The sequence below is a fragment of the Cherax quadricarinatus genome, chromosome 65 (genome assembly GCF_038502225.1).
Source record: "Cherax quadricarinatus isolate ZL_2023a chromosome 65, ASM3850222v1, whole genome shotgun sequence".
NCBI lineage: Eukaryota > Metazoa > Arthropoda > Malacostraca > Decapoda > Parastacidae > Cherax > Cherax quadricarinatus.
This window is the reverse complement of record NC_091356.1, coordinates 24296171-24322947: the sequence shown is the minus strand read 5'-3', so window position 1 is coordinate 24322947 and position 26777 is coordinate 24296171. Positions and strand designations below refer to the sequence as shown.

Here is a 26777-nt window from a genome sequence, read left to right as displayed (position 1 = left end):
ACATGGGATACCTTTCTCAGATTGTTTATTGGCTGAAATGTATGTACATCTAGTTTTTTAAAATTTCACCACAAATACTACTCAGGGGAATAAAAAAAATTATGACATAACAGAGTTTAAGGGCTATTTTTCTGTTTCTTGAAAGTGCAATTTATAAAACATTATATAATATGCTCATGAACACAGTAAATAGGTTTGGGTAAATACATATTATTGCAAATCCCCCATACACTGTAAATAAATCTAACAAATACATATATGCACATTTATTTTGTAGGGACTTCACTGCAGTAAAAGATTTAAGTTTCAACATAGTTTTTATTTTAGTTTCTTTTAAAAAATACATCAGCTTTTACTTTAATTAAATAATTTTTTTTAATCAAAATACCAAAGGTGTCAAACAAAAAATCAAGATGTCAAACATTCAACTTTTTATAATTCTCAATAAGCACAATTCAACAGGTACAGTGGAACCTCGGTACTCGAACAGCTCCCTACTCGAACAATTCAGTATTCAAACACTTGGTTTGGTATAAAAAAAAAAAAATTGCTCAGTAGTTGACCGTCTGCTTAGCACTTGACCAAGCCAACATGACCCGCCAGAACTTTGCGTTTTTTTTTTTTATATTAGTTGTATAAATAAGTCACCATGGGGCCTAAGAAGATTAGTGATAACCAACAAAAAAGAAAATTGGTTGGGAAAAATTCGTTCAGTGATCGAGCAGATCAATACTTGAACAGCCTTCTGGAATGAATTAAGTTAGAGCACCGAGGTTGCACTGTGTATACGATGATTACTATACAAGTTATATTCCCATGAAATGTTTATTTTCCTATGACTTCAACATGACCTGTATAATAACTCCTGACTTAAGCACAAGGCTTACATAGTAACCTTATTGTTAATACCAAAACTGTCGAGATCTACAGATGGTGCAGTAGGATGTTTGGTACTAGTTGCCTTGTCCCAGAACTCTCCATATACAGGAGGGACCCACTTACGTAGCAGGTCAGGCAACGGGCTACTGCTGTAAAGCAAAAATCGCTGTGAAGTGAAACATGGCCTTATTTCACTTTCAAATGCATAAAAAAATGATATGTGTACACCATTATATATTATGTGAGCAACTTTCAAATGCATAAAAAAATGATATGTGTACTAGGAGCTTTCAAAAAAAAAAAATATGTGTACATATATAGTACTCAGCTAGGCTTACTTACAGTACTCACATTACTTTCCTTAAAATATAGCTTATGAGTGAATATATTTATTGTGGGAAGTCTGAATTAATGAAGAATGGGTATAATTAAAAAACCGCTGCATTAGCAAAACACTAAAGCAAAGCACTGTAAAGTGGGGCCTGCCTATATACTGAACAATATAATGTTTTCCTCATTTATCAACTCTGTAAGTTTAGTTACACATGTACTTTATTTGAGCAGGTAATTGGTACATCTTGTTTTTTATGAATGCCTAAGTGCACACATAAGTGGGATTACCAATAGACCCCTGGTTGTCTTCAAGAGGGAACCGGACAGGCACCTAAAGTCAGTACCTGATCAGCCAGACTGTGGTTCATATGTCAGTTTGCTTGCAGCCAGCAGTAACAGCCTGATTGTTCAGGCACTGACCCACTGCAAGGTCTGGGGGAGTTGACCCCCAGAACACCCTCCAGGTATACTCCAGGAAACGAGGTGGCATCCTGGAATGCTGGTTACTGGCGTGAAGGGTAGAGTAAGGACTGATTTCCATGCGGCATAGGCACTACTTTCTGCAGAGAGAAACGTATGTATACAGTGGACCCTTCGTTATCGGCTGTTCTGCTTATCGGCCAACTCGGTTATAGGCCAGTTTTTCGGCTTCCGGTTATCAGCCATTATTTCACTTATTGACTGTACTGGACGGATCCACCACCAGCCGCTCGCGCATTCCTGAGCCAGTGCAGCTGTGTCTCTGGGTGAGTGAGGAAGCTTCTGCTCATTCATCCAAACATTTTGCTATAATCCATTGTTTTTGGTGTATATTGATTAAGTGCAACTGCAAAATAAGTAACCATGGCCCCAAAGAAAGTTCCTTTGGTAAAGAAAGTGAGAAACACGATTGAATTCGAGGCAGGCAGGCATTGAGGCAAGGAGTGTAGCAGGCATGCAGGGAGTGTAGCAGGAAGGCAAGGAGTGTAGCAGGCATGCAGGGAGTGTAGCAGGAAGGCAGGGAGTGTAGCAGGGATGCCACGTTCGTGAGTCGGTCTGGCTGCGTCTCTGAGTGAGTGAGCAAGACTCTGCGCATTCATCCAATTATTATTATTATAATCAAAAAGAAGTGCTAAGCCACTAGGACTGTGCATTCATCCAAACATTTCATTATATTATTATTATTATAATCAAAATGAAGCGCTAAGTCACAAGGGCTACATTTCATTATAATCCATTATTTTTTGTGGTTGTTAATTCAGTGCAACTGCAAAATAAGCCACCATGGACCCAAACACGTTACATAGTGTGTACGTATATAAAAACATGCAATGTTTATAAGCGATGTATATTTAATAATAACCACTCTTGGGCAAATTAAATGTCTTATTTTACGTTAATATAGACATTTTCATTAATCCATCTATGATAGTTTCTTCAAAATTATATAAGAAACACATTACATAGCATATAAACATAGTACAGTGGACCCTCGACCAGCGATATTAATCCGTTCCTGAGAGCTCATCCTTAGTCAGAATTATCGTTAGTCAAGTTAATTTTCCCCATAAGAAATAATGAAAATCAAATTAATCCGTGCAAGACACCCAAAAGTATTGAAAAAAAAATTTTTTTACCACATGAAATATTAATTTTAATACACACAAACTGAAGATTACATGCACAGTTACATGACACTTACCTTTATTGAAGATCTGGTGATGATTGATGGGATGGGAGGAGGGGAGAGGTGTTAGTGTTTAGAAGGGGAATCCCCTTCCATTAGCACTTGAGGCAGCAAGTCTTTTTCTGGGGTTACTTCCCTTGTTCTTTTAATGCCACTAGGACCAGCTTCAGAGTCACTGGACTTCTGTCGCACAACATATCTGTCCATAGAGGCCTGTACCTCTCGTTCCTTTATGACTTTCCTAAAGTGGTTCACAACAGTGTCAGTGTAATAGTCACCAGCACGGCTTGCAGTAGCTGTGTCAGGGTGATTTTCATCAAAAAAGGTTTGCACTTCAAGCCACTTTGCACACATTTCCTTTATCTTAGAAGTAGGCAACTTCTTCAATTCCTCTCTCCCCTCCTCCGAAGCAGTTTCCTAGTTTCCTCAGGTGTGCCCTCTTGCTGTTGAAGATGATCTAGCAGCTCATCAGTGGTTAGTTCTTCACTGTCCTCCACCACCAACTCTTCCACATCCTCCCCCACTAACCTCCAACCCCAAGGACTTCCCCAATGCCACAATGGATTCCTCAACTGGCATAGGATTCTCAGGGTTAGCCTCAAACCCTTCAAAATCCCTTTTGTCTACACATTCTGGCCACAGTTTTTTCCAAGCAGAGTTCAATGTCCTCTTAGTCACTTCCTCCCAAGCCTTACCTATAATGTTTACACAATTGAGGATGGTAAAATGATCTTTCCAAAACTCTCTTAGAGTCAGTTGAGTTTCTGAGGTCACTACAAAGCACCTTTCAAACATAGCTTTTGTGTACAGTTTCTTGAAATTGGAAATAACCTGCTGGTCCATGGGCTGCAGGAGAGGAGTGGTATTAGGAGGCAAAAACTTCACCTTAATGAAGCTCATGTCCCTAGAAAGTTGGTCTGCCAAGTCTGAAGGATGACCAGGAGCATTGTCTAATACCAGGAGGCACTTAAGGTCTAATTTCTTTTCAATTAGGTCATTTTTCACATTGGGGGCAAATGCATGATGTAACCAGTCATAGAAAATGCCCCTAGTGACCCATGCCTTACTGTTTGCCCTCCACAGCACACACAAATTAGCCTTGAGGACATTGTTTTTCCTGAACACTCTGGGAGTTTCCGAGTGATACACCAATAAAGGCTTCACTTTGCAATCACCACTAGCATTGGCACACATCAACAGAGTAAGCCTGTCTTTCATAGGCTTATGTCCTGGGAGTGCCTTTTCCTCCTGAGTAATGTACGTCCTGCTTGGCATTTTCTTCCAAAACAGGCCTGTTTCGTCACAATTAAACACTTGTTCAGGTTTCAGTCCTTCACTGTCTATGTACTCCTTGAAGTCCTGCACATATTTTTCAGCCGATTTGTGGTCCGAACTGGCAGCCTCACCATGCCTTATCACACTATGAATGCCACTACGCTTTTTAAATCTCTCAAACCAACCTTTGCTGGCCTTAAATTCATTCACATCACTAGTTGCTGGCATTTTTCTAATTAAATCGTCATGCAATTTCCTAGCCTTTTCACATATGATCGCTTGAGAGATGCTGTCTCCTGCTATCTGTTTCTCGTTTATCCACACCAATAAAAGTCTCTCAACATCTTCTATCACTTGCGATCTCAGTTTCGAAAACATAGTTGCACCTTTGGCAAGAACAGCTTCCTTGATTGCCGTTTTCTTGCCCACAATAGTAGCGATGGTTATTATTATTATAATCAAAAAGAAGCACTAAGCCACAAGGGCTATACAGCGCTGCAGGGTAGGGAAGGAAGCGAGGGTATTGGATGGCAGAAGGGAGGAGGGATGATCAGTAGGTTACAGAAAACAGCAGGGCAGGGGATAGTACGGGGGTAGAGGGTAGCAAGAGATTGAAGTAGAAAGGGCTGAAGGTATCAGAATTTGTGAAGTAAGTCAGTTGTTGTCAAAAAGTCAATGAGAGAGTCCGGATGAAAGGTGGGTCCATCAGCGAGAAGGGAAGGTAAAGAGAGAGCAGCGGAGCGAAGACGACGACAGAGGTAAATTCTGCGTGCTCGTTGATAAAGTGGGCAGTCCAACAGAATGTGGCTGACTGATAATGGAGCTTGGCAATTCTCACAGAGAGGAGCAAGATGCCTCTCCATGAGATATCCATGAGTAAGATGAGTATGGCCAATGCGAAGACGGGAGAAAGTAGTCTCCCAACCTCGACGCTGGTGATAAGAAGACGGCCAGTAACCTATACTCGGTTTAATAGATTGAAGTTTGTTGCTGAGCATAGTAGACCAACGTTGTTGCCAACGGGTGTGAAGGTGGGAAGATATTGCAGCAAAATAGTCCGTAAATGGAATACCTCTATAAGAAACTGGTAGGTCATGTACGGCTGACCGCGCAGCAGTGTCTGCCTGTTCATTGCCCTGTACGTCAACATGACCAGGGACCCAACAAAAAACAATATCTTTATGCTTGGTAAAGATGCGGCGTAGCCAAAGTTGGATACGGAGGACTAAGGGGTGAGGTGTATCAAATTTTTGTATAGCCTGTAAAGCACTAAGGGAGTCTGAGACAACCACAAATGATGACACAGGCATAGATGCAATACGGATAAGTGCTGTAAGGATGGCATATAATTCAGCAGTAAAAATACTAGCCGAAGATAGTAAATGCCCTTGTACGACGCTGTCCAGAAACACTGCTGCGAATCCTACGCCGTCAGAAGACTTAGAGCCATCTGTGTACACAGCAATGGCATGAGAATGAGAGTGAAAGTGGTCAAGAAAAAGAGAGCGGGAAGCGACTGTAGACAGTAGTAGCGATGGTTGATTGGGGTTTATTATACAACCTGACCAGCTCAGAGATACGCACTCCACTTTCATATTTATCAATGATCTCTTTCTTCATCTCCATAGTAATTCTCACCCTTTTTGCTGTAGGGTTGGCACTAGAAACTTTCTTGGGGCCCATGGTGACTTATTTTGCAGGTGCAATCACTAAAAAGGCTGTGATTATATGAAATGTTCCAGTTGTATGTTTGGAAGCGACCGCGGTGGCTGGCTGGCTTGTAAACACTGGCACCAAAGGGACAAGTGAGGCGCGCTCAGGCCAAAGTGGACGCGTATGGTACGGAACGAATAGCGCTGGTCGGGTTTTTAAGAGCTAGTCGAGGCAAAATTTTTGCGTTAAAATGTATCGCTAGTCAGATTTATTGTTAATCGATGCCATCGTTGGTCAAGGGTCCACTGTATATAAACATGCAATGTTTATATGCAGTTGAGTGGAGAGTCGGGTGGAGAGTAAACATTACATTTTCTCTGATTCAAGGTTAGAGAAAACTGAATCTGCATCTCGCACAGTATTATTATTATTATAATCAAAAAGAAGCGCTAAACCACAAGGACTATACAGCGCTGCAGGGCAGGAAGGAAGCGAGGGCATCAGGTGGCAAAAGGGAGAGGGATGAGTAATAGGTTACGGATAACAGCGGGGCAGTGGATGGTGAAAGGGTAAAGGGCAGCAAGAGACTGAACTAGAAAGGGCTGAGGGGAGTGCGAAAAGTATCATCAGAGTTTGTGGAGTAAATCAGTCGTTGTCAAGAAGTCAATGAGAGTCAGGATTAAAGGAGGGTCCATCAGCAAGAAGGGAAGGTAAAGAGAGAGTAGTAGAACGAAGACGACGTTGGAGGTAAATTCTGCGTGCTCGTTGATAGAGAGGGCAGTCTAACAGAATGTGGCTAATCGATACTGGAACTTGACACTGCTCACAGAGAGGAACAGGGTGCCTCTCCATGAGATACCCATGAGTAAGACGAGTGTGACCAATGCGAAGGCGGGAGAGAGTGGTCTCCCAACCTCGGCACTGATGACAAGAAGACGGCCAGTAACCTATGCTCGGTTTAATAGAATGAAGTTTGTTACCGAGCAGAGTTGACCAACGTTGTTGCCAACGGGTGCGAAGGTGGGTAGCTATTGCAGCAAAATAGTCCAGAAATGGAACACCTCGATAGGAAATTGGTAGGTCATGTACTGCTGACCGCGCAGCAGTGTCTGCCTGTTCATTGCCCTGTACGTCGACATGACCAGGGACCCAACAAAAAACAATATCTTTATGTTTGGTAGAGATACGGCGTAGCCAAAGTTGGATACGGAGAACTAGGGGATGAGATGTATCAAATTTTCGTATAGCCTGTAGAGCACTAAGGGAGTCTGAGACTACTACAAATGATGACACAGGCATAGATGCAATACGAATAAGTGCTGCAAGAATGGCATACAGTTCAGCAGTAAAAATGCTAGCTGAAGATAGTAAATGTCCCCGCACGACGCTGTCCGGAAACACTGCTGCGAATCTGACGCCGTCTGAAAACTTAGAGCCATCTGTGTACACAGCGGTGGCATGAGAATGGGAGTGGAAGTGGTCAAGAAAAAGAGAGCGGGAAGCCACCGTAGGCAGTTGAGCTTTCGAGCAAGGGAGTGAGAAAGAACAGACCCGAACAGCTGGAACTTCCCAGGGGGGTAGGGAAAAGTGAGATGCTACATGAACATATAAAGGTGGTAACTGAAGGGAAGACAAGAGTGAATGTAGGCGAAGAGAAAAGGGACGGAGCAAACAGGGGCGGCGAACGAATAAAGAATGTCTACTAATATCGGTGACCATTCTATAAATGGAAGGATTGTGTAGATCGTGAGAGCGTACATAGTAGCGAAGGCAATGGGCATCACGCCGATCAGACAAGGATGGAACATTTGCTTCTGTATAGAGGCTCTCAACAGGGGAAGAGCGAAAAGCACCAAGGCACAAACGTAATCCTTGGTGATGGATAGAGTTAAGGCTAGAGAGAGTAGCAGGAGAGGCCGCGGAATAAATCTGGTCACCATAATCGAGTTTCGATAAAACGAGGGCTGAATGTAGGCCAAGCAGAGTTCGACGATCAGCTCCCCAGGAAAGATGAGCAAGGGTTTTAAGAAGGTTTAGCCGGCTGTGACAAGTTGCCTTCAGAGAGGTTATGTGAGGTTTCCAGGATAACCGACGGTCAAAGAGAAGGCCTAGAAACCTGGCTGTATCACGTTCGGGGATACGGGAGCCATAGAGATACAAAGGATGATCGGAGATAACAGAGTGCTGGAGAGAAACTGCAATAAGATGACAGTCAGCGCCTGCACAAGCAATAGCGAAGTCATCAACATAGAGTGATGACCAAATATTGGGTGGAAGAACAGAGGCCAAATCATTTATAGCAAGGAGAAAAAGTGTTGTGCTTAGAACACATTCCTGAGGGACACCTTCAGCTTGGACAAAGTCCGGGGAAAGAACATTATTGACTCGAACACGGAAATGTCTGTCAGTTAAAAAGTTCTTAAGGAAGGATGGTAGATTGCCTGGGAGGCCTAAGGAATGGGCCTGGGCCAAAATATTATACCTCCAAGTTGTGTCATATGCCTTCTCAAGGTCAAAAAATATGGCAATAACTGAGTGATTATTCTTAAAGGCATTACGAACATACGTATCCAAGCGTAGTAAGGGGTATATGGTAGAACGACCCTTACGAAAGCCATATTGACTAGCAGAGAGACTGTTGTGTGTCTCTAAATACCACATTAAACGTCGATTTACGAGACGTTCCATCACTTTGGGACTATGAAATTCAAGTTGCTAGGGATTCTAAAACTAACCCAAAAAGTTTTTTCCAGGTCTATAGAACAAAAGTTAGAGATAAGATAGGTCCCCTTAAAAATAACTATGGGCAACTTACTGACAAAGAGAATGAAATGTGCTTGATTTTAAATAATTATTTTCTCTCAGTTTTTACACAGGAAGACACTAACAATATTCCAGTAATTAATTTTTACAGTGGGCTAGAAGATAAATTATGTAACATCACAGTCACTAGTGAGATGGTTGTGAAGCAGATAGACAGACTGAAGCAAAATAAGTTGCCGGGTCCTGATGAGGTTTTTTCAAGGGTTCTTAAGGAATGCAAAATGGAACTCTGTGAACCATTAACTAATATTTTTAATTTATCTCTTCAAACAGGTGTAGTGTCTGATATGTGGAAGATGGCTAATGTAACTCCTATTTTTAAAACAGGGGACAAGTCGTTACCGTCAAATTACCGCCCAATAAGCCTGACCTCAATTGTAGGCAAATTACTAGAGTCAATTATAGCTGAGATTATAAGAACCCATCTCGATAAGCATAGCTTGATTAATGATACTCAGCATGGATTCACAAGAGGCCGGTCTTGTCTAACTAATTTATTAACTTTCTTCAGTAAAGCTTTTGAGGCTGTTGACCACAATAAAGAATTTGATATTATTTACTTAGATTTTAGTAAGGCTTTTGATAGAGTTCCGCACCATAGACTGTTAAAGAAAGTGGCAGCTCATGGCATTGGGGGAAAAGTGCTTTCGTGGATCGAGTCATGGCTCACTGACAGGAAGCAGAGAGTGTCCATAAATGGGGTTAAATCCGAGTGGGGATCTGTAACAAGTGGCGTTCCACAGGGATCAGTCTTGGGCCCGTTGTTGTTTATAATATATATCAATGATCTTGATGAGGGAATTACTAGTGATATGAGCAAATTCGCCTATGACACAAAGATAGGTAGGATAATTGATTCAAACGTAGATGTTATGGAACTTCAGGAGGATTTAAACAAACTCTATTCTTGGTCAGAAAAGTGGCAGATGCAGTTCAATGTAGATAAATGCAAGGTTCTGAAGCTTGGGAGTGCCTATAACCCTAGTACTTATAAGTTAAATGATGTAGAACTTAGCCATACAGATTGCGAAAAGGACTTGGGGGTTATGGTGAGCAGCAACCTTAAACCAAGACAGCAATGCCTAAGCGTACGTAATAAGGCAAATAGATTACTGGGATTTATATCAAGAAGTGTAAGCAACAGAAGTCCAGAGGTCATACTGCAGCTTTATACATCATTAGTAAGGCCTCACCTAGATTATGCAGCTCAGTTCTGGTCTCTGTATTACAAAATGGACATAAATTCGTTAGAAAACATTCAGCATAGGATGACTAAATTAATACATAGCATTAGAAATCTTCCTTATGAAGAAAGATTGAAGACTCTTAAGTTACATTCACTTGTTAGACGAAGAATGAGGGGAGACCTGATCGAAGTGTATAAGTGGAAGATAGGTATTAATAAAGGGGATATTAATAAGGTCTTGAGGATGTCTCTCCAAGAGAGAACCCGCAGTAATGGATTTAAATTAGATAAGTTTAGATTTAGAAAGGACATAGGAAAGTATTGGTTTGGAAATAGGGTAGTTGATGAGTGGAACAGTCTACCTAGTTGGGTTATTGAGGCTGGGACTTTGGGTAGTTTCAAATCTAGGTTGGATAAGTACATGAGTGGGAGGGGTTGGATTTGAGTGGGACTCACATCAGAGCTTATTTCTTGGGTGGCATTGAAAATTGGGTTGGGTAAATGTTTTGTTAGTGGGATGAATTGTAAAGGACCTGCCTAGTATGGGCCAGCAGGCCTCCTGCAGTGTTCCTCCTTTCTTATGTTCTTATGTTTATGTTTGCAAACTGCACTAGTAAGAGCGATGGGGCGATAGTGGGAGGCATCATGTCCTGTAGTACCCGGTTTGCGGAAAGGGAGAACAATGGCAGATTTCCACAGCTGGGGAAGAACTCCTTGTGCCCAAATAAGATTGAAGAGGTGTAAGAGGACTACAAGGGCTGACCGATGTAAATGTTGTAACATACGAATATGAATGTCGTCAGGCACAGCTGCCGATGATCGGCAAGCTGAGAGCGTTGCCTCCAGTTCTTGAAGTGTAAAAGGTACATTATACTGTTCTTCTCTGAGAGAAGAAAAGTCCAAGGGTACTAACTCTCTGGCAGACTTTGAGGAAAGAAACGAGGGGCATAGATGGAGCCCTCGGGAAATACGGACCAGATGTGTGCCAAGTTCAATGGCAACGTCGAGAGGGTTTGCTACATCAACACCAGCGACCCATAGAACAGGAGCTGGGTCAGGAGAGTATTTACCACTCAATTTCCTCACTTTTTTCCAGACTGCACTCATAGAAGAAGCAGAGGTGATGGTGGAAACATAGTCTCGCCAACAAGTGCGTTTAACTTCAAGGATGACACGGCGAGTGATCGCACGCTTCTGCTTAAAATCAAGAAGTCTCTCAGCGGTTCTATTGTACTGGTACCTGCCCCATGCAGCACATTTCAAACGTACTGCACGAGCACAAGCAGAAGACCACCAAGGCACGCACTTCTGAGAATGCCTGCCTGAGGTTTGGGGTATAGAATGAGAAGCTGCGGTATAAACTGACGTCGAGAAGATGTGTAGGAGCTCATCAATGGAGGATGAAGAAGGAACCTCACTAAAAGCAGTGAGGTGTGAGTAAAGATCCCAATTTGCCCGATCAAATTGCCAGCGAGGGCTACGGAAAGGTGGTGAATAGGAAGGAGAAGTAAGAATGATCGGAAAATGATCGCTGTCATGTAAGTCTGGTAGAACAGACCAGGTGAAGTCTAGTGCAGTGGAGGAAGAGCAGACTGATAGATCGATGCAAGAGAGAGTATGAGTACGAGGATCAAAATGGGTGGGAGTACCCGTATTTAAAACATGGAGGGGGTGAGAGGCGAGAAAAGCCTCCAACTGAATGCCACGTGAGTCACAATGAGACCCCCCCAGAGGAAATGGTGGGCATTAAAATCACCAAGTAACAGAAGTGGTGGTGGTAAGGATGAAACAAGAAAGGCAAAGTCTGGGATAGAAAATGCTCGAGAAGGAGAGAGATATAAAGAACATATTGTAAACCATTTATTCAAGTGGATACGGGCTGCAGTGTAATGCAGCGAGGTATGGACAAATAGTTGACAGTACGGAATATCATTGCGTAGAAGAAGGGCACTTTCATTAAAGGTCCCATCTGAGAAAGGATCCGAAGAATACAATAAATTATAGCCTGAGATAGGTTGGAAAACAGCCGAGTGTAATTTTGGTTCTTGTAAGCAAGCACCAACAGGGGAAAACCTGGAAAGCAACATCTGAAGCTCACCCCGATTACCCCTGAGGCCGCGGATATTCCACTGTAAATAGGCCATGATTGGCGATGAAGAAAATATCAGGAATCTGTAGGTAAAGGCACCTACGGACTAGAGGGGTTAGAAAAGTCAACGTGTGGTGGCACTGGAAGACGTTCAAGTAGCGAAGGAACGGAGCGTTGCGAAGAATGGGGTTGTGAAGATGGAGGAGAGGGAAGAGAAGGAACAGGAAGTGAATCAGTGTCCATTGAAGGTTTAGTCTCTGCAATATATTCTGAAATGGCTTCAAGTGTTTCTGAATTCGAAGATGTATGGGAGACCATATTGGAGATAGGAGGAGGAGGGTGAGTAAAGATTGGGACAGTAATGGACTGTACCAAAGTAGAGGGGAAGGGAAGAGTGTAAGGGACTGGAGATGAAGTGTGGGGGGGGACAGAAGAGGCAGAAACCTGGGAGGTGGCAGAAGAGGGAGAAACTTGGGAGGGGACGGGGGTGGAAGGCATAGTACGAGGAGGAGGGTGAATCTCCACACTTGTAATAGAGCCAGAGAGAGGGGAAGAACTAGGTATAGAGACTGGAAAGGTAAAGTGTGGAGGTGGAAGAAGGGAAGGAAGGGGCAAAGAAGATTTGAGCAATGTGGATTTTTTGGACTTCTGAGTAGAGGGGCGATTGGTATTAGGTGTCGTACAAGGTCTTGTCAATACTGGGGCTTGTGAGGAAGGACGCGAAGATGTAAGAACAGACTGAGTTGTAGTCGGGACGTCAGAGCCAAGGACAGCAAAAGGATTAGATGCCGTAGTGGCTATGGGAGGGGTAACAACAGAGGAGGCTGCAGAAGATGGGACCCCAGAAGTGGGGGGATGTTTGGAAACACGAGAATAAGAAACACGGGGTAGTCTTCCTTGGAGGCGGAGATGAGTAACTGCCATAGCATAAGGGAGACCTTCTGCCTCTTTGAGGCAACGGATTTCACGTTCATTTAAGTAGACCTGGCAACGGCGGGAGTACGAAGGGTGAGCTTCATTACAATTAAGGCAAGATGGAGGTTGACTGCAAGATGTATTAGAATGGTCGTCGGCACCACAGACTGGGCATTCGGCCATAGATCTGCAATATTTCACTGGGTGACCAAAACACCAGCAATTTCTACATTGTTGTGGTGTAGGTATCACCTTTCGAACTTGTAACCGATGTCCCGCGACATATACAGAGGACGAGAGTTCTCGGCTGTCAAAAGTTAAACGAGCCACATTGCAAGGGTAACGTCTCCGCCCCCGGGCAGGAAGGACATAAGTGTCTACTTTGAGGATTGGGAGATCCTGGAGTTCCAGCTGTTCAAAAATGTCATTGCCACATGACTGGAAATTCTGTTGGACTATGGTATGGGGCAGAATGACAGTACCACTACAAGAATTGAGAGAAAGATGTTTTTCAATAGTGATAGTAGTATCGATATTCGAAAGGAGAGAAAGATCATGAGCTTGGGTAGCATTCTGGACAGTGACGATGCGCATACCGCTCTTGAGAGCATGAAATGAAATATCTCTGCCAACATGACACAGGAGCACTTTGCCAATACTATGGTCAGAAAGGTAGGCAGAAGAAGAAGTTGGTCTTAAAGTAAAGAACTTAGTCCATTGTGTGGTCCGAAACTGAGCGTGGAGAGGGAGTGCTTGACGTGTCGGTCTTTTCCGAGTAGAATGGGAAGGTAACGAAGGAGCATCATCAGGAGATTGGCGTTGGCGTTTAGGAGTAGGACCGGAGTTGGTCCGGCGTGAAATTGCCGTACCGTAGAGGGAGAAGCCGGAAGCATAGTCAAAGGAGACCGGAGTTCAGACAAATCAAAGGAGTCGGTCGAAGCCCCGGTACCTGAAGCGGGTGAGGAAACAGCACCAGCAAGAGGTACAGGGGCATCAGGAGTGTCCGAAGAGTGGTCTAAACACAAGGCAGGGTCAGAATGGGGTGCGGTATCAAGAAGAGGCCCGGGGGTAGTGGTTTCATGGACTAGGGCTGCCATGGTTAGGTTACTCCTTTGCTTTTTGTTTTTAAGAAAAAAAAAGAAAGACGAAAAGAAAATAAAAATAAAAAAAAAGAATAAAAAAAGGGGGGAGCAGGGAGGAATAGTTCCCAGGAGGAATGAAAGGGCCAGAAATCTCCCTCCGTGCCCAAGAGGACCTCAACACCGCTAGTAGCGCAGATGCAGCATGGAACCCGTGCCATACCCTACCCTTCATGCCAGTAAACCAGCAATCTGGGATAGCAACCTCACATCTGCCGAGCTACCTCGGTGGACAAAAGAGAGGGCGGCCGGATATCCGCCACAAAGCATACCTCCTTCGGCCACCACCCCCGGAATCCGAAAGGTGGCTTCCAGAGATACACCCGTCGCCCGAAAGACACCCAAAGCTACTCCGGGATACCGGAGAGGGATCGGGACATCCCCAGGCAATCCAGATTCCACGGCAAACTACGCCACTGCCAAGAACCTCAAAGGAATGGGATGGACCCCGGTGTCCTTTCCCCTACCTAGGAACTAGCGCGCCTGTGGGAGAAATCCCAAAGGCCAAAAAGAGGAAGGGCAAAAGGGAGGGGTGAGGAGGAGGAATGGAAAAAGGGGAGGATGGGATAGGGGAGGGGAGGATGAGATAGGGGAGGGGAGAATGGGGGGTAATTAGGTTCGGTCTGAGGAAGAAGACCGACAGGGCTAATTCCTCAGACCAAGAGCCTCTTCACCACACCAAGGAGCCCCCCTTGAAGAGGTATAATTTTGAAAAAAAAAAAAAAAAAAAAATATCACGGATGGATTAATGAAAATGTGTATATTAACGTAATATACAACATTTAATGATACACCGAGCTCAGACAGCGTAAACAAACAAACTGAACAGGTTGTGGATGATCACTCGGTCAGGCGAAATAGACGGTATTAATACGTGTCCAGTTTTAGTTCATTCATGTACATTTGTAAGAGTTTGTGAAACTTTTACCTTATAATATTTTTATTATTATTATAATAATTAAATCACGAAACAAATACTCTTACACTGTGTACAAGTTAGTACAGAATTATAGCTATAAAGTGAAGGCATACGAAAGGAATATTTTTCTACAGTTATCCCTAGTAACAGGTGACGGGCTAGAGAAAACGTAATTCTTCCGAAACTTCTACAAACCGTTTGGTAAGCATCTCATATATATTTGTATAAATTTTTATACTGTGGGTGCATGTATCATGTTTGTGTGTTACATAATGTGTTTCTTATATAATTTTGAAAAAAATATCATAGATAGATTAAGAGAAATGTCTATATTAACGTAATATGCGACATTAATGCGCCCAAGAGATTATTATTATTATTATTATTATTATTATTATTATTGCATCAAGAGTAGAGAGACTTAGTGATTTTAATGTGTACCTACATGCCAGCACAGTAAGTTTATTTAGGTACAGGTGTACACAAGTTTAATTATCAAGTACAATACATATAAAATATACAATAACTTTAAAACACTTGAAATTTTGGAAAGTTTCCAGACATAATAAGATGTGCTCAGGGAGAATGTAAACAAACTCGGTGGGCAGCTGTGACCGTATTAGAAAGACAGGTGGGGGGAGCCGTATAGCGAGTTTTGGTCATAATTTGAAATGTCCGTATTAGTGGAACGCCGTAAAGTGAAATGCCGTAAAGCGGGGCCCTACTGTACAATTACTCTCTTGTGTGAACTCTCATGTGCTTGTTAAGGCTTACCTTAAATCTAAAGTCTTTATGACACTCTGGACAGTTATATGGTTTCTCTCCTGTATGAACTCTAGTGTGCTGCAGAAGCTGTTCTTTACGAATAAATCTTCTTGAACACACTGAGCATTCATGTGGTTTCTCTCCTGTATGAATTTTGGAGTGCTGTTGAAGATGTGAATTTCTTGCAAATGATCTGAAACACACTGAACACTGATGTGATTTCTCCGTGTGAACTTTGCTATGTCTCATTAAACCTTTATTACTTGCAAAGCCTTTTTGACACACAGGACAGTTAAATAGTTTATCTCCTAAATGAACTTTCAAGTGCTGTTCCAAATGTTCTAGAGAAATTCTTTTAGAACAAACTAAACATTTGTGCAACTTCTGTGTGTTCTCTCCTGTGTGAAATTTCATGTGATGTTTTAAATGTGAATTTTCTGCAAAGTCTTTCAGACACACTGAACATTTGTATGGTTTTTCTCCAGTGTGAATTCTCATGTGTCGAATTAAAACCGATTTATCCGCAAAGTGTTTTAGACACAGTGAACACTGAAATGGCTTTTCTCCTGTATGAACTCTCATGTGTCGTATTATACATGCCTTAGTTAAAAAGCCTTTTAAACACACAGAACAGTTATATGGTCTCCCTCTTCCATGACCTTTCATGTGTTGTTCTAAACTTTCTTTTTCTGGAAACTCTTTTAAGCACACTGAACACTTGAAAGGTTTCTCAACAGTATGAACTATCATGTGCTGTAGGACAATTTTCTCATCTGTAAATTCTTCCTGACACACTGAACACTGGTATAAAACATCTGTGTGGACTGCTGCATGTTCTTTATCTTTAAAATCCACACATACTGAACTCTCATCAGGATCCATTTCTTCATGAATTTTCATGTGTTGTATAATATCATTTTCATCTGTGAACTCTTTCAAACATTCTGTACACTGATATAATACATCTTCTATAGGGACTGTTGTAAGTTCCTTTATACTGTTAAACTCTCCAACACCCACTGAATCCTCAAGTTTTTCTTCTTTATGAAACTTCATGTGTTGCATGAAGATTTCTTTATCGGAAAACTCTTTTTGACACGCTGAGCACTGATGCAATATACTCTCTATATGAGCTGTAATATTTACTTCTTTATCTATAGAATCTACTAATACTAAACTCTCATCAGATTGCTCTTCTCGATGACTTGTATCATCGTCCACTTTGCCTTTAATATTTCCTTCCAACACTGAACTCTCCTCAGACATCTCTTCTTCATGAACTGTAACATCTTCCTCTTTGCCTTTAATATCTTTTGTATGGACTCTGGTGTGTTGTTCTAGACCAGCTTCATCTATAACATCCTCGACACACACTGAACCAGACGCATCACACTGGGGTGATCCATCTGGTTCGTGAGTTAACATGTGTTTCACCAGATTTGCACTATCTAACAGGTCTTCTAAACAAACTGAACACTGAAATAGCTTTTTTCTTATGTGACTTTTTGTGTGTCTTATTAGATTTGCTTTACTGAAGAAGCCCTTGCCACACACTGAACATTTACATCGTTTTCTTTCTGTATGAACGTTCATGTGCTTCTTTTTATTAGTTTTCTGTAAAAAATTTTTTGAACACTGATATTTCTCTCCATGAACTCTAATGTGTTGTATTAGATTTGTGCTATCTGATAAATCCTTTTGACAAATTGAACACTGGTATGAATTTTCTCCTCTATGACATCTAAGGTGCCGTTCTAAGCTTTTTAAATGGAAAAAACCTTTAACACATAATGAACAGCTGTACTGTTTCCTTTCATTATGAACTTTCTTATGCTGTTCTAAATGTATTTTCTGAGAAAATTTTTTTGAACACACTGAACACACATACGGTTCTTCTCTTTTGTTAACTCTTATATGCCGCCCTAGATTTGACTTCTCCGAAAATTCTTTTAGACATATTGAACAGTGAAATGGCTTTTCTCCTGTGTGAATTCTTATGTGCTTCATTGGTTTTGTTTTATTTATAAAGCAATCTGAGCACTCTGAACAATGAAATGGTCTCCCTAATGTGTGAATTCTCAGGTGCTGATCAAGAAGTGATTTTTGTGAGAAATCTTTGGAACACACCGAACACTGATATTTCTCATCAGAATGAATTACCATGTGTTGTCCAAGAACTGCTTTATCTGAAAAACTTCTCTGACACACTGAACACTGAAAAGGTTTTCTTCCTGTATGAGTTCTTGTGTGTCTTGTTAGCTGTGTTTTACTTAAAAAACCTTTTGAACACACTGTACAGCTATATGGTTTTTCTCCATTATGAACCACTAAGTGCTGATCTAAATGAGATTTTTCTGAAAACGATTGTGAACATACAGAAAGCTGATGAAATTTTCCTTCTGCATGGGTTCTTATGTGGTGTTTAAAACAAGATCGTTTAATGAACTCTTTGTTACACAATAAACACTGGTATCCTGCCTCACCTGTATGCACTTTCTTGTGCCTTATTAAAGCTTTTCTGTCTGAAAAATCTCTTTGACACATACAACATCGGTGTGGTTTTTCTCTTTTTTTAATTATGTGTCGTTTTAGAGCTTTTTTGGTTGATAAGTCTTTTAAATACCTGATACACTGATATGGATTTTCTCCACAAGGATTTCTGAGATGTTGTATTAGACTTCCTGGTTTTAAAAGAACTTTTTTTGACATTTTGAGCAAGTACATGGTTTCCTCTCTCTATGATTTTCCCTCTGCTTTTGTAGATGTGTCTCCTGTGAAAACTGCTTTGAAAACAATAAACACTGGTGTGATTCTGAAGGATTGTTTTCTACATGAATTCCCAAGGGATTAATATCACAAGATACTTGTATACAATTGGCTATACACTCTGAACATTGATGTGGCTTCACTTCCATATGAACTATTATACTTTTTATAACAGAGGATTTTGGGTTAAATACTGCTATACATTGTGGAGCCTGAACTGGGCTCTCACTGGACAAATCTTTTACATGATGCATTGTACATGATTTCTGTAATACATATTTTGAACACAAAAATAAATATTCTCATGTATGATCTCCTGTGTATCTATACTGAAAATAGTTTGGAACAATCAAGCTGTTTTCTCTAACTTATTTTGTGTATAAACTCTTCAGTGTTAATTTATTAAAACACACTGAACAATAATTAAGATTTTCTTTTATTAAGTTTGAGCTCTTGAATTAAATAATTTCTCAATTACTATGGAAACACTTATGTATAGATATCAAAACAATATGGAAAATAATTTACACTCTGTACATATTAATTATTTCTAAGAATATGCTATTATGTTGCTGTTCAGAAGATCATCTGAACAGCAACTTTCTTCCACATCAGTAGGGACACTACTGATGTGGAAGAAAGTGGGAGGAGGAAGAAGAGAAGAGGAAGTTATTACACTAAGAACAGAAACTCCTTCCAGTACATGCGCACACACAATATTACAAGTTCACTTTTTACTTGATACTGAGTGCTGGACTGATGTCTAAAAATTATTTACTCAAACTATATAACTACTTATGTTCAACTTTTCTGTTGGCTAAACAATAAAGGTAATTAATTTAGTTTATCACAAAGAATTTTTACCTTTTTTGTTTTGAAGTATTTATATTTTTAGTATTAATGGCACAACACAGAATTAATGGCACAACACACTATGAAACATTTGTGTATTCATTTGTGTCAACACAAATTTGTTTAATACTTGTTAGCTTAACATATAAGGATATTTTATGATAGTGGGACTGTACACAGAGATAGTGAAGACAACAACTGTATTCTTGTAGTAAGTACATGAATTATATACTTTTCTATATGGCCACTAGTAGCTGCTATAAGGAAGAAGTGCCACAGTCTGAAGAGTGACCTGCAGAGAAAAAAGAAACAGTATTTAAATATTTTATTATTTTATATATTTTGGATTGTAACTTTCAAATGACTGGAACTTAAAGTTAAGGGTTTAAAATTTTATGCTTCCTTTCAAAGATCTGTTTCAGTGGGTTAGTATATCCTTTTAAGTTTCTTTCATATTTGCTGTTACTTTCACTTTAAGAGGCAGTAGAAGGTATATGCAGCTATGGCTATGTTACTGATGTTGCTGTCTGTAATGCTGGGCTTCTGCATAAAAAGGACTGAAGGTTCCTCCAGCTAAAGGAAATATCACTCGAAGGCTTCAAAATTCAAATAGTATAATCTGCATAATTACAGATGAGCACCTGTTTACTGTAACACTCTCCACTACATAATTACAGATGAGCACCTGTTTACTGTAACACTCTCCACTACATAATTACAGATGAGCACCTGTTTACTGTAACACTCTCCACTACATAATTACAGATGAGCACCTGTTTACTGTAACACTGTCCACAAGTACAGGAGAGCCACACCTCTCAATTTTTTTCCAGATGAGTAAATTCTGTGCAAGTCAAGAGAGCTATGCAAGGTGTATAAGGACACTCCCTGTATCACACAATAGCAACTATGAAGTCTGCCACAGACAGCAGTCATAAAGAAGTACCAACATGTAATTTTTTTTTGTAATGTTAAATTCATTTTTTTTACTAGTTCTAAAGCATCAGCTGAATTTTTTGCAATTTTTTTATAAATTTTCAATTTTAAAAAAATATTGTTTTTTTTTTTACATTTTATACTGTTTGTATCTTTTACATAATACAGTAGAGCCCCTGTATCCACTGACTCAATATCATAATACAGTAGAGCCCCTGTATCAACTGACTCAATATCATAATACAGTAGAGCCCCTGTATCCACTGACTCGATATCATAATACAGTAGAGCCCCTGTATCAACTGACTCAATATCATAATACAGTAGAGCCCCTGTATCCACTGACTCGATATCATAATACAGTAGAGCCCCTGTATCCACTGACTCAATATCATAATACAGTAGAGCCCCTGTATCCACTGACTCAATATCATAATACAGTAGAGCCCCTGTATCCACTGACTCAATATCATAATACAGTAGAGCCCCTGTATCCACTGACTCGATATCATAATACAGTAGAGCCCCTGTATCCACTGACTCAATATCATAATACAGTAGAGCCCCTGTATCCACTGACTCGATATCATAATACAGTAGAGCCCCTGTATCCACTGACTCAATATCATAATACAGTAGAGCCCCTGTATCCACTGACTCAATATCATAATAGAGCCCCTGTATCCACTGACTCAATATCATAATACAGTAGAGCCCCTGTATCTGTCAGCATAGTTGCTGATCCCTGTATTCCCAGTATTATACAGCATAGCATATTAGTATCATCCCTGTGCTTTAGACACGAGATCCCTCGTAGGCCTTTGGCTTTGTGTGACGTCATGGGATACACATGGGCAGTGATCCCTCTGTCCCGTCCTCTCTCGGCGGCAGACCTTCAAGGCGTAGACAGGCTAGGCACTGGGCTCCATCTCTCATCTCAGTCTGACAATACACCTACCATCCTACAAGTGTGTCTACCTTTCCAATATTATATAGCATAGCATATTAGTATCATCCCTGTGCTTTAGACACGAGATCCCTCGTAGGCCTTTGGCTTTGTGTGACGTCATGGGATACACATGGGCAGTGATCCCTCTGTCCCGTCCTCTCTCGGCGGCAGACCTTCAAGGCGTAGACAGGCTAGGCACTGGGCTCCATCTCTCATCTCAGTCTGACAATACACCTACCATCCTACAAGTGTGTCTACCTTATCCTACGATATCTCCATTTAAGAACCCTTTGCGATATATCCACTGACTCGATATCATAATACAGTAGAACCCCTGTATCCACTGACTCAATATCATAATACAGTAGAGCCCCTGTATTAACTGACTCGATATCATAATACAGTAGAGCCCCTGTATCCACTGACTCAATATCATAATACAGTAGAGCCCCTGTATCCACTGACTCGATATCATAACACAGTAGAGCCCCTGTATCCACTGACTCGATATCATAATACAGAAGAGCCCCTGTATCCACTGACTTGATATCTGCAGTTTCAGTTATCCACAGTTTACCATAGCCTGAAAATGACCCTTAATTCTACTTAATAATGGCCCCAAAGTGTGAAAGTAGTGATGTTGGCAGTTCTTCAAAGCCCAAGAAAAGTTGTGAAATGCTTCCCATCAGTGAAACAGTGCCAGTACTAGACTTATTTTGCACAATTTATTAATTAAACTTCATCAGAAGTATGTATGTAAATGAAAAAAGACTTACATATAGTGTTCGCTGCTGCCCACAGCAGGTCTTGGAATGTATCCCCCCCCCCCACCCGTGGATACGTGGGTCCTACTGTAAATACTTTGTGTACTTAAGACTTTTAGTACCTTATGCTTTTTTCAATTTTACATTCAGTGATTTCAAAAAATTTATGAATCAGTCTACCAATGTTGCAAAGTGCCCATGAAATGTTTTGGTAGCTCATTATTACTATAATCAAAACTAAGTGCTAAACCCACAAGGGTCTTTTTGGTAGCTCATACATGACTTTTAATTAACAATACCTGGAGAATACCTGAAGAGGGTTTTGGGGGTCAATGCCCCCACGACCCAGTCTGAGACCAGGCCTCGTGGTGGATCAGAGTCTGATTAACCAGACTGTTACTGCTGGCTGCATGCAAACCGACATACAGTTGGTCAGGTACTGAGTTTAGGTGCCTGTCCAGTGCCCTCTTGAAGACAGCCAGGGGTCTATTGGTACTCCCCCTTATGTATGCTGCGAGGCAGTTGAACAGTCTTGGGCCCCTGACACTTACTTTGTTTGTCTCTTGGTGTACTTGTGGCCCCCCTGCTTTTCATTGGGGAAATGTTGCATCTCCTGCCGAGTCTTCTGCTTTCGTAGGGAGTGATTTTCGTGTGCAAGTTTACCTGGAGTTTACCTGGAGAGAGTTCCGGGGGTCAACTCCCCTGCGGCCCGGTCTGTGTCCAGGCCTCATGGTGGATCAGAGCCTGATCAACCAGGCTGTTACTGCTGGCTGCACGCAATCCAACGTCCGAGCCACAGCCCAGCTGGTCAGGTACCAACTTTAGGTGCTTGTCCAGTGCCTGCTTGAAGACAGCCAGGGGTCTATTGGTAATCCCCCTTATGTATGCTGGGAGGCAGTTGAACAGTCTTGGGCCCCTGACATTTATTGTGTTGTCTCTTAACGTGCTAGTGACACCCCTGCTTCTCATTGGGGGGATGTTGTGTCGTCTGCCGAGTCTTTTGCTTTCGTAGTGAGTGATTTTCTTGCACAAGTTCGCTACTAGTCCCTCTAGGATTTTCCAGGTGTATATAATCATGTATCTCTCCCGCCTGCGTTCCAGGGAATACAGGTTCAGGAACCTCAAGCGCTCCCAGTAATCGAGGTGTTTTATCTCCGTTATGTGCGCCGTGAAGGTTCTCTGTACATTTTCTAGGTCAGCAATTTCACCTGCCTTGAAAGGTGCTGTTAGTGTGCAGCAATATTCCAGCCTAGATAGAACAAGCGACCTGAAGAGTGTTATCATGGCTTGGCATCCCCAGTTTTGAAGGTTCTCATTATCCATCCTGTCATTTTTCTAGCAGATGAAGGTGAGATCCTCTGACATTATCACTCCCAGGTCCTTCACCAAATAGCACCAAAACCATTTTTTATTCTTTGCAAAAAAACACTTTTAATAAAAAGTGCCTTAAAGTGGGTTACAGAATAACATTTCAAAATCCTTCCAGGACTTCTACAATAGAGCAGTTAGGGCATTGGCAGAAAATACGATCAAGAATTTTTATGTAAATACCAAAATCCAATTGTGAAAACAATATGAAGTAAAGATTTAATGCAAAAATCATTATATACAGGTTAGACAAATGACTTCGAACAGGCGATAAATGACATGCCCATGCACTCTGACCCAGGGCCAGACTCATGGAACTCCGTCTTCATCAAGAACTGCAAGAAGCCCCTATCACGAGCTTTAACCATCCTATGGAGAGGGAGCATGAACATGGGGGTTGTCCCACAGTTACTAAAAACAACGGACATAGCCCCACTCCACAAAGGAGGCAGTAAAGCAATAGCAAAGAACTACAGACCGATAGCACTAACATCCCATATCATAAAAATCTTTGAAAGGGTCCTAAGAAGCAAGATCACCACCCATTGAGATACCCATCAATTACACAACCCAGGGCAACATGGGTTTAGAGCAGGCCGCTCCTGTCTGTCTCAGCTACTGGATCACTACAAGGTCCTAGATGCACTAGAAGACAAAAAGAATGCAGATGTAATATATACAGACTTTGCCAAAGCCTTCGACAAGTGTGACCATGGTGTAATAGGTCACAAAATGCGTGCTAAAGGAATAACAGGAAAAGTTGGTAGATGGATCTATAATTTCCTCACAAACAGAACACAAAGAGTAGTAGTCAACAGAGTAAAGTCTGAGGTGGCTACGGTGAAAAGCTCTGTTCCACAAGGCACAGTACTCGTTCCCATCTTGTTTCTCATCCTCATATCTGACATAGACAAGGATGTCAGCCACAGCACCATGTCTTCCTTTGCAGATGACAGCCAAATCTGCATGACAGTGTCTTCCATTGCAGACACTGCAAGGCTCAAGGCGGACATCAACCAAATCTTTCAGTGGGCTGCAGAAAACAATATGAAGTTCAACGATGAGAAATTTCAATTACTCCGATATGGTAAACATGAGGAAATTAAAACTTCATCAGAGTACAAAAATTCCTTCCACAAAATAGAGCGAAAAACCAATGTCAAAGACCTGGGAGTGATCGTGTCGGAGGATCTCACCTTCAAGGACAATAACATTGTATCAATTGCATCTGCTAGAAAAATGACAGGATGGATAATGAGAACCTTCAAAACTAGGGATGCCAAGCCCATGATGACACTCTTCAGGTCACTTGTTCTATCTAGGCTGGAATATCGCTGTACACTAACAGCACCTTTCACGGCAGGTGGATCTAGAAAATGTACAGAGAACCTTCACGGCGCGCATAAAAGAGATAAAACACCTCAATTACTGGGAGCGCTTGAATTTCCTGAACCTGTATTCCCTGGAACGCAGGCAGGAGAGATACATGATTATATACACCTGGAAAATCCTAGAGGGACTAGTACCGAACTTGCACACGAAAATCACTCACAACGAAAGCAAAAGACTCGGCAGATGATGCAACATCCCCCCAATGAAAAGCAGGGGTGTCACTAGCACGTTAAGATACAATACAATAAGTGTCAGGGGCCCGAGACTGTTCAACTGCCTCCCAGCATACATAAGGGGGATTACCAATAGACCCCTGGCAGTCTTCAAGCAGGCACTGGACAAGCATCTAAAGTCGGTACCTGACCAGCTGGGCTGTGGCTCGTACGTTGGATTGCGTGCAGCCAGCAGTAACAGCCTGGTTGATCAGGCTCTGATCCACCAGGAGGCCTGGTCACAGACCGGGTCGTGGGGGCGTTGACCCCCGGAACTCTCTCCAGGTAAACTCCAGGTAAACATCAGTGAAAACACTTTCAATTATCGAAGAAAAATCAATGTTAAATACTGAACACTGTAAACTTAAATACTGACAACATTTGAAGTCAATAATTAACCCTTTGACTGTTTCCGACGTATAAATACGTCTTACGAGCCAATGTTTCTGACGTATTTATACGCATAAATTCTAGCAGCTTCAAATCAAGCAGGAGAAAGCTGCTAGGCCCACATGTGAGAGAATGGGTCTCCATGGTCAGTGTGCACCATATAAAAAAAATCGGGGAGCCAGTGGTGCATTGTGGGAATGCCATTTCAGTTGTCATTTTTCAGCATGTCTAGTGGTAAGAAATATGTGATTCCCCAGCAAATCTGGGACTCTTCTCTTCCCAAGTGATGCTCTAACACAGATGGAAGTGTCAGTGAAGATCAATTTCATGATTTGGAGGAGTTTGAGACCAAAAGCAATGGAGGAGGAGGAGGGGGAGGAGGGGAGGAAGAGGAGGAGGAGGAGGAGGAGGAGGGAAGGAAGAGGAGGAGGAGGAGGAGGAGGAGGAGGAGGAGGAGGAGGAGAAGAGGAGGAGGAGGAGGAAGAAGAAGATGTAATAATATTGTTCCCTTGAAGCAAGAAAAAAAAAGTCCACCCCATGACAGTGACAAGATAAGGGGAGATAACATCTGATAAGAGCTGACTTTGATGAGCGTAAAGGAGGGTAATATTACATGACCATCGCCTCCCTTTGTTTTTGCTGGTACACAAACATTTCTGTCTGTCTATTTGTCTGTCTGTCAAGCTCCCTGTCTGTCCATCTAGCTCTCTGTCTCAGAGAGAGCCACAAGACTGTGTCATCACGTTTACTCACATCTTCAAGCAGAGTATAGCACTTTGTCTGGATTTCTTGGGTTATCCTAGGTAATTTACACTATGTATACTTGTATTTATGTGTACCTGTGAGACAGAGATAGGCAGACAAAGAGAGACAGATTGAAAGATATAGAATGAGGGAGAAAGATAATTAGATAGAATGGAGGAGGGGAAGCAGCATCCGACCCCATTGTTTTGACAGGGGTAGGGGTAGTGACTAATGAGATAATATGTCACTTTGACAGCTGCCGACTTCTGACTCAAAACAATTATAAGCCACACACTTGCACACAAGACAAGGAGGAGGAGAAGGAGGAGAAGGAGGAGGATAAGGAGGAGAAGGAGGAGAAGGAGGAGAAGGAGGAGGAGGAGGAGAAGGAGGAGAAGGAGGAGGAGAAGGAGGAGGAGAAGAAGGAGGAGAAGAAGGAGAAGAAGGAGGAGAAGAAGAAGGAGGAGAAGAAGAAGAAGGAGAAGAAGAAGAAGGAGAAGAAGAAGAAGGAGAAGAAGAAGAAGGAGAAGAAGAAGAAGGAGAAGAAGAAGAAGGAGAAGAAGAAGAAGGAGAAGAAGAAGAAGGAGAAGAAGAAGGAGAAGAAGAAGGAGAAGAAGAAGAAGAAGGAGAAGAAGGAGAAGAAGAAGAAGAAGAAGAAGAAGAAGAAGAAGAAGAAGAAGAAGAAGAAGAAGAAGAAGAAGAAGAAGAAGAAGAAGAAGAAGAAGAAGAAGAAGAAGAAGAAGAAGAAGAAGAAGAAGAAGA

General features: G+C 41.7%; 1 protein-coding gene across 6 annotated transcripts in view; it reads right to left on the bottom strand.

The window, feature by feature from the left end:
- Positions 1-304: 304 nt before the first annotated feature.
- The window catches only part of LOC128701139 (zinc finger protein 850-like), a 46677-nt gene continuing 20204 nt past the window's right edge, over positions 305-26777 (bottom strand). For 4 of the 6 annotated variants that reach the window (XM_070098988.1, XM_070098989.1, XM_070098990.1 and 1 more), the window contains one exon: positions 15610-19552. In XM_070098988.1, the coding sequence (XP_069955089.1) occupies positions 15610-18366 (2757 nt within the window). In that variant the 5' untranslated portion in view covers positions 18367-19552. Of the gene's footprint in view, positions 1029-15609; positions 19553-26777 lie in introns of those variants that run through there. The other 2 variants (XR_011393839.1, XR_011393840.1) reach the window with 1 other exon arrangement.